Below are 9,414 nucleotides of genomic sequence, written 5' to 3'. Positions count from 1 at the left end.
TTCTTTTTACATCTTAATGTGAGAGCACCGGGTATGCTCTTTTTAACAATTTACATACTGTAGATCAGAAAACTGAAGAGTCATTGAAGTTTCATTGTAGCAGCACTTGCGAAATCAGTATGTGCAGAGGGTAATTGAAAACATAAAGGGGATTAGTTAAAATATCTACTTAAAATATTAAGATCTAAATGTGCAGCAAAGCTGAATATGAAATGAGAGTGCAAAGCAGCGAGAAAGTGAGATCGAAAGGTCGTTTGGAAAGACTGAAAGGTGTAAAATGATGCTTTAGTTATTATATAAGATGACATTTTGAAGGAAAATATTGCAAGTGATTAAAACGTGTTAAAAGAATGCATCGTCTGCTTGAAAATGTCATATTATGTCTATGAAATGACGTGTGAAAGGGATTTCCTTGTTTTAAATATACTAGTACTAAACTGATTATTCAAACATTTGCTGAAAATATATTATTCTCACAAGCATACATTTCCAGAGCTCTGTGTAAAAGTTGAGTTAAAATACAAGTTTTGAATACTGTAGGTGTTATATATGGTAAAATTATGACATCTCCATTTTTGCTTATAAAAATGTTTACAAATATATAAAACATCTTTCCTTCAGACTCTGATCAAGTCTTAGGGAAAAATGTTCTTTGATAATTAGAAAATACAAAGGAGATGATTTCTTTAAAGAATATAATGCTGCGGGCGGCACGGTGGCGCAGTGGGTAGCGCTGCTGCCTCGCATTTGGGAGATCTGGGGACCTGGGTTCGCTTCCCGGGTCCTCCCTGTGTGGAGTTTGCATGTTCTCCCCGTGTCTGCGTGGGTTTCCTCCGGGCGCTCCAGTTTCCTCCCACAGTCCAAAGACATGCTGGCTAGGTGGATTGGCGATTCTAAATTGGCCCTAGTGTGTGCTTGGTGTGTGGGTGTGTTTGTGTGTGTCCTGCGGTGGGTTGGCACCCTGCCCAGGATTGGTTCCCTGCCTTGTGCCCTGTGTTGGCTGGGATTGGCTCCAGCAGACCCCCGTGACCCTGTGTTCGGATTCAGCGGGTTGGAAAATGGATGGATGGATATAATGCTGCTGGTATGTGTGTGTGTGATGTTGAGTGTACTATGATGGTTTTGGAAAGTGCAGGATGTTTATTGAGCATAGGTAATACTAGTGTGTGTATGTCAACTGAGTTATTAAATAAGTACTAAATGTGCATGTATATTTACTGTATGTTATGGATATTGTTTTAAATGTTTTACATGAAGAGTTAGGTAATTTATGTGACAGTGGTAAGGAGGCGTAGTGGTTCGCACCGCTGCCTGACAACAACAAATGACCGTTCAGACTTGTATATTCCCTGTGTGAAGTGAAATAAATGTAAGCATGAGAGGGAAACGATTGTGTAAGCACTATAAATAAGTATATAACAAACAACAACAACAATAATACTAATAATAATAATAATAATTTCTGCGGTGGGTTGGCACCCTGCCCAGGATTGGTTCCCTGCCTTGTGCCCTGTGTTGGCTGGGATTGGCTCCGGCAGACCCCCGTGACCCTGTGTTCGGATTCAGCGGGTTGGAAAATGGATGGATGGATGGATGGATGGATGGATAATAACAATTTGTTTTGAATTCAAACTTAAATGAATAAGATTTGTTCAAAAAAAACTCTTCAGATTTAATGTAAACATGTGTAGCCTTTTCCTTTGAGTACTGGCCATATATTAAAATTAAGTAAAAAAAAGACAGATTCTTTAAGTTAGAAAGAAAGGTGGTGATGAGCACTAGCTTCTAGTCCAGGTAGTGTTCCATATCAAGATATGCTGTACAAAAGGAGGGTTAAGTAATTAAAAAAGTAGACTGTGCTTTATCTACAGAATCAACTCTGGGAAAGATGCAAGAAACATCTGTGAAGATATCAACGAAAAAGTATGCATGAACAACTAACCTTAACAGGAAGTTATGGATAAAAGAAATCAATATTATTAAGCAAAGTTAAATTTTAAATATTACCATATTTTCTGTAAAGTGCTGGATGCAATAGTGTGATTCACTAACTATACTTTAAAGCATTTTAAATATAAATAGATTTTAATTCATAAGGTGTTGAATACAATGTGATAACGTGATTTATTTTTCCCATCCACTCCTTGCTCATAATCTGAATATTTTAAATTTGAAATAGTTTTACTTCCTATAATTTTGTGTTCTATGGAAATATTCTGAACACTCTGTTAAAATTCTACAGCTTCAGGTAGAAATGTATATGTTAATTTCATTAGTAATACAATAATAGCTTAAGAAAACATTACTGGGATATCCATAAAGAAACTGTTTTAACTTTAAGATGAAATGTTAAGAGATGTTAATAGATGTATTTCAACATAATTTATGTTGTTTTAAGTAACCTTTGAAATAATTAAGGGACTTAATTACACTGATATACTTAGACATACTGAAATATAAATTTATTTTGTAAATGATTTAAATTCTAAGACTGCATATATTTGAATAATATTCTGTAATTAGAAAAATAGTAGAATGGAATGTGGAGCCTAAATGTTTTATTAATTTATTTTGATCTCATTTCTAAATAATTAGGAAACTACCAATCCAGAGTGTGGAATTCTTTCTTGATTTCTGCCTGCTGACACTGAGATGTTCTTTGGAGGACACTGGTGTTATATTGCTATCCATTTAGTGAAGGGTACAGTGAACACAGATTCAAATAAATTTGCACTTTAGTATAATCAACTGGGATTTTCTTGTTTTCTGCAAGATCCTCCACAGAACATGGCTCTTTAACTAACAACCTCCACTCCATTCTGCCTTCACTTTTCTTTAGCTGTTGTTTCTCATCTCTGGACGTATGTGTATTATCTGTAGGGAAATTATAACATTCAGCTCTTATAAAGTTGTATATTAATGGGGTCGATTTCAGGGTCCTTACAGACCAATGCCATCTTGCTCTACAATTCTTCTAAGCATAAAATAATAATAGTAAAATTGACACAGGTGTCTTAAGAGGGGAGTTTATAATGTTTCATAGTAAATTAATTTCAGATTAATTTTTTCTGAAAAACATTTTTTCCACCTTGACTATGCGTGCCTCTTGTTAGCAGTGCTGTTCTTGCAATTGTTCTTTCTGTTCCCTCCTTGAAATGAACACTCTGTTTTTCTGGCCTTAGGAATCAAAATCACACTTTAATATCTATTATTCTGCAGCAACTTCTTTCACAGAGGATTTGAACCATCAAGTCATGAATGGTATAGGAGGAAAACGCAAATTATGTGCAGGCACAGCAAAGCAAATGAACACTTTTTCATAAGCAACATGTATTTATTGAATATTGGTAAATATTGTCTTATTAATGGAAATATTGCACGATTATTATGAATTTAAATTATTTTTGGTGTGGCGGATAGCTTGCCCAGCTGGGATGTTCCAGTGATGGAAGGACCAGGGGAGAGGACAGGTTCATGGCAATACCTCCGCTGGAACACAAGAGGGCAACCCCAGTGGATTGCATTGGGGCCACAGGCTTGGACCTTGGAAGCTCATCCTGCTGGGGCCCGTGGCCTCTGCCATGGTCGTGCTTGGACAGTTCTGGAGCCCTGATCTGCAGCTCTACCGCCACACCCAGAAGTGCTGCCTGAAGAGGATCAGAATGCACTTGGTGCACTTCCAGGTGCACTATAAAGGAGGCTGCCTCACTCCATTCAAGGAGCCAGAGTCGAGAGGTGGAGGTCAAAGCCTGCTGGAAGAGGAGTGGAGGCAGCAGAGGAGAAAGAGTGAGAAGAAAGAGAGAGAGGAAAAGGGACTGAGTAGTAGTAATTGTGCTGAACAACTGTGTATTTTGCAGTTGTGATCTCTGTGTCTGTCTGCGTTCAGGTTTGGGGAGCTGCATGTCCCCGTGGCTTTCACATGGGGGAGCTTTAACCTGTATAGCAATTGGGATAATATAATTGAATAGTTTAGAAAAATGTGACTAGCATAACATGGTCAGCACTTAGAGTAAAATCAATGTGTAAGAGTATGCATTTTTAGATAAATATTTTTTATGCTTATCAATACTTTTAAGGATTAATGACAATATGTAATTTGGACTGTTAATCAGAGTTTAATTCATGATTACTAGCGCTTATAACGTTGCATTAGTAATTATCAAATTACCACTTGCCAGTTAAAATGTAATCTTTTTTGGTTATTGATTTTAATAATAGAATGAATAATATGGGGTTTAACATAAAGGGAAATTTGTTAACTCTGAAGAGTGGTGGTAAAGTTAGGGTATGGTAAATAAAAAATGTGTTGGGAATAGCGGCACTCAGGACAAAATGTTTAAATCCATTAATATAAGGCAAAAATATGGTTTAAACTAGAAGACTCTTTAAACAAGCAAAATGTACCATTTTTTAAAAACTATTGTTTTATGATGAATATTCATAAATATTTGTGTAACAATATTTGATGCAGAAGGATGGAACAAATGTCAGTATTAATGTATTGGAAATGTTGCATTAGCATTACAGTAGATACAACATTAGGATACAAATTGTATGATAATGGGTGTTAGGATTAAACCTGCAAAATTAGATACAAGGTATAGTACAAACTTTATAAAGTTTGCAGAACAAGATATTAGGGAAATTAAATTTGTAGGATAGTACTGAACAGTATTTTCAGGAAATGGGGTACTTTGGGCTATATAGACAGAAATAGGATAAATAACTAATACTCTGGCTTCTTGAGTCTATCTAATACAGAAGATAGCAAAACAAAGTAATAATTTGGCACAACAGTCTTATGCATGGAATGTTGAGTGTGCAGTTTGTGAAATTGGCAAGCCCAGATACAACCAAGAATCCCAGCTGGTGGCAGAAGATTTTAACTCCAATAAAAAGCTTGAGTACAACCCTTGCAATTTACATGCATAAGCCTGTGGCTTTCATTAATGGGAGAAGTCTGACATCTTCCTAAGTGAGGATTGATTCCTACTTACAGTAAGATAACCGACTGCTTTTAATGGAACAGCCTACTGTAGACCACAGCTGGAAGTACATTGGGGGCACCTCTATAGATGTGAGCTTGGGGATGCGAGCATGGCTGTTTGTATAAGGATTCTATCTCGGGTCATTGTTATACACATTATTGGCAACATAAACTAGTAATTTTTGAAGTTTTAAAGGTAAATAAAGGATTAACTAAACATGGTTTAAAGACTGAGCATGTGTGGTCTGCCTCGTTTTACAGAAACCAGAAGCTTGATTTTCCAAGGTTAGAATGAGGTAATTGAGCAATGCACAGCATTACCATTAAGCACAGCAAATAGATAATTTAAATTGATGTTTGAATTGTCCAAAGAAATTTAGTCCATCACAATCTAAAGAATTGTTTTAGTGTTTTTTCATAGTCCTTTGGAAACTGTCTAGATGGCTTAGATCTATCAGACTTTCAGTCTGAGGTTTCCTCAACATTGCATGTGTCCAGACTTTCATTTCCTCCTTTTGTTTTCACCTTCACCTTCAGTGTCTCCTTTACAATAACCTGAGCTGCCAAACTGCTGCTTTATGTTTTATTACAGTTTTTCTGTGGTCACTGAAAATATCCGCACTGTCTTATGTCTGCGAAGAGCAGAATGTAAAAACAAAATGCAATAATCTGATAATTTGATAAACATTTGCATTTAAATAATATCATTTATTACATGAAGGTATTTGAAGACGTTTGAATTGTCCAAACAAGGACAGTCCATCTCAATCTAAAGCATTGTTATAGTGTTTGTTCATAGTCCTTTGTAAACTGTCTAGCTGGCTTAGATCTGCTAGACGTTCAGTTTTTAAGTTTTAACAACACTGCATGTGTCTCCACTTTTCATTTTCACCTTCACCTTCAGTGTCTCCTTTACAATAACTTGAAGTGCCAAATAGTTGCTTTATGTTTTGTTACAGTTTTTCTGTAGTTACTGATAATATCTGCACTGTTTTATGTTTGATTCTCTGTAACTGTAAAGAGCATAATGTAAAAATAAAATACAATAAATTGATGACATGATAAAAGTTTGCTTTTAAATCATATGCTTTATTTCATTAATCTACACTATGAAAGGGGCAATGGCCAAGGAAAATACACAGAGATAAAGACAGATCTTGAAATTCTTGAGTCACTTTGATTTACTGTACTGCTGGTCACTGTGCAGCCCTACAGAGTTATTGAGACTGCAGATTATCTGGACTTATGGGACCTCATCATTGTACAGTAATCAGGTGTTGAACAGATGAGCAGCCTAGAATTGTCAGTTGAAGTTCCGAAAGATCAGTGAGAGAGTAATGATTATAGTATATCTACTAAGGCACAAAATGGGTCCTCTAAAATTAAGAAATTACTCATTCTATATAACATTTTATACCTAATAGCCAACAGTTTGGTTGTGGTTGATCTACTTAGTGATTACAGTGCCATTTTTCAAAAGAAGTATTTCTAGATGTGACTTAAGACAAATGATCATTTTAAAGGTTTCAGCTACAGGTCCAGATGCTACCATCATTCTTGATGACCCATAACTTCCCAAGGTCGTAGCTCACATGCTGGCATACTCCACTTATCGTTATCTGAGTCCAGACAGTTCCTGCAGGATTTCTGGCAGTTATTCCATCCCTACGAAAAGAGCACAAAGGTGATTCGGTTTGGCCTGCAGTTCTAAAAGTCTAGAGGACAGTCAGTTATTCATTATTCTACATGGTATGTAGCACCTTTAATGGAAGACAGATTTAATTTCTCTTTACAGAAAATAGAAAGGATTTCATGTTCCTAAAAGCCTGTGCCCCCTGCCAAATGCTCGTAGTACATGGAAAAACAAAGCAATACACATATTGGTTAACAGAAATAGAAGTGGTTACATAGATTTAAATACTAAAAGGCATGTCTGTTAAACAGTAAGCACATTAATAATACGACCAAACTCATTTTGGATGCACCTGCCCTAATCTTACAGCACAAATACAGTAGAATTCACTCAACCTTCTAAACCAGCAAGTTTTTGAAAGCTTCAAAAGGAATATCGATTTTCAGCCTAGTTGAAGAACAGTGAGCAGAAGAAGACTTACCTGCGGTACACATTTCCTTGACCATTCACCCCATATACACTGCCATCAACACTCACTTCGATCATTGTCAAGGAGCCTGGGATATTCTGCCACCACCTACTGCCAGTGCAATAAGTGGGTGTCACTGCTCTCATTATAAAAATCTTGTTGGCGGAATTGATACCCCAGCAGCTAATGGGGCCACAGGAGTAGTACTTGAGGGCTCCTGGCAGTAGTTCCCATGGAGCAGGTGATTGATTGCTTGTAATTCCCATGGCACCATTCCTCCCCATGCAGTAGACATTATCATTCATGTTGACACCAGCAACAAACTCATCACCTCCTGCATCAATCTGCTGCAGCAATCCTGCAGTTAATGAGGAAATATTAAATCATGTCAAATAGGTTTTGTGACTTAAGCGTAGCAAATATAACCAAAGATCTGCCATCTCAGTCTGCATTTTAATGTTCAAATCATGAATGCCATGACACTTGTTTCTTGCTTATAGAAAAGAGAAAGAAAAAACTAATCTTGATGCACAATAACATGATCAACACCAATTTAGGTTTCAACTGTATGAGGAAACTAGGGTCCCTTGGAATACAAAGGATAGGGAGACTGTGTAAATATCTAATTTGCAGTTTACAAGTAATTGCACAGATGTCCTCTGTATGTCTGCTATTTGGAATGAATACTGTCGTTCATTACTGAATGGTCCCAATGGTGGGGAGTCACATTTGTAGAAGGATTTGTACTAATTCTAGCATCTTATTTGCTGGGTGTTGTAGGTACTTCATTTTCTTTTCCTGATCATTTTGAAATGCAACACATTTTAAGTTGTATAATATTGGCAGCATTAAGTTATGAAATGTTGCAACTATAAGTGGACAGCATCCAGTTACTGCCTTCATTGTCTTCCTGTCTTGGAGGGAATTGTAATCTTTCTTCTGAACAAAACCTTGAATTCCCAATCTCGTCTTCAATCTTTTTCATATCTTTTCATATCCCTCATATCAATTATGAGATTAAATGTGGAAAGGAAAAAAAAACACTGCCTACCTGAAACAAGCACCCAATTTCCGTTCACCATTTTGTAGATTTGGTTGCCACTATTCACTCCCCACAGCCCAGCCGGACCAACTGTGACATGCTGTAGCGCTCCTGGCAATTGCACCCAGGTGCCACCAAAAAGAATGTAGATGTTGTCATTGTTGTTTACACCAACCACCATTCCCAGACCAGCATCAATCTGTTTCAGACTCCCAGCCACCTGCTGGCAATTCAGAGCTACAAATAAAATACAATATACAGTATTCCACATTAAGTTAGCATAGACTTGTGCAAATCAGGATGTCAAAGATATGTGCTTTCTATGTAGTTTCACTATTGTGTTTTATTTTTTTATCTTAACAGACTTCGTTCAAATGTATTATGCTTGTACTTTCTCCTTACTCAGCCCCACCATTGCTACATTTCCAAGATTAATCCAAAAGGTATCTGTTGTGGTATGAAATTTTGCGTACAAGTTGATAAATATTTTGCATGTCTTTATTTGTAACTTAGGCAAAGCAATGCAATATTAGTATTACATTAGTGAGAAGCATTCATGTTTAACCCCTAGGACTAAGTCAGGATAGTGAATTTTACGACAGGGTTGGGGGAAGTGCCTCAAAAACAAGTCTGGCAAGTGATTCTCTGCAGGACTCCCTCAGTCAACACCCAAAGGAAAGCCCGACTGCCGAGCTGGCAAGCTTAACCTTAACAAATGGTTTTGGGGACAGGTGTGAAGGTGGTCTCTGCCCCATTAATCTTAAGTATGGCTGTTTGGAATTGGCTTGTATCAGAAGCCTTTAAGTACCATGATGCCCTATTGGCTTTAGGGGTTGGACAGAAAATCAATAAATTTGCTTGCTTTACCCCCAAACCCCCCCCCCCCCCCCTTACCATCTGAAAAAGGAGCATCTCACACCATGAACTGAAAAGAACAACATAATGAAGAGCACAGCTCGGCAGCCATATTGAGACAGGCATGCGGCCTGTTCTGAAGAAAGCTGACCAAAAATGAAGACTTAAGTAGAGACATTTTAAGTAACTAACAAGTCTGTGTGCCGCCTGAAACTAAACATCACCATTTATCAGGTTGTATGGTTGCCAATATTCAAATGTACTTTGCATATTGTTATTGTTTATTAATATTATCAATAATACATTATTACATCATTTAAAGTGTAACTTAACTCCTACTTGTCTTTTACTACATCTAATTGCCTGAGGTTATAAATGTAGACGGGAAGGTGGGGAGAAGTTATATGGTACAATACCTTATAAACAGT

The 9,414-nt window shown here is 37.0% G+C and overlaps 1 protein-coding gene across 1 annotated transcript in view; it reads right to left on the bottom strand.

Moving 5' to 3' along the window:
• Nucleotides 1-6,513: 6,513 nt before the first annotated feature.
• Nucleotides 6,514-9,414, bottom strand: part of LOC114668145 (fish-egg lectin-like) — a 39,287-nt gene continuing 36,386 nt past the window's right edge. Inside the window, exons 3-4 of the mRNA XM_051920642.1 lie at nt 7,102-7,447; nt 6,514-6,652 (exon numbers count right to left, since the gene is read on the bottom strand). Of these exons, the coding sequence (XP_051776602.1) occupies nt 6,514-6,652; nt 7,102-7,447 (485 nt within the window). The remainder of the gene's footprint in view (nt 6,653-7,101; nt 7,448-9,414) is intronic.

This window comes from Erpetoichthys calabaricus, chromosome 17 (genome assembly GCF_900747795.2).
Source record: "Erpetoichthys calabaricus chromosome 17, fErpCal1.3, whole genome shotgun sequence".
In the NCBI taxonomy this organism is placed as follows: domain Eukaryota; kingdom Metazoa; phylum Chordata; class Cladistia; order Polypteriformes; family Polypteridae; genus Erpetoichthys; species Erpetoichthys calabaricus.
Note: the sequence above shows the minus strand (reverse complement) of the source record. Positions and strands in the feature narration are given on the sequence as shown.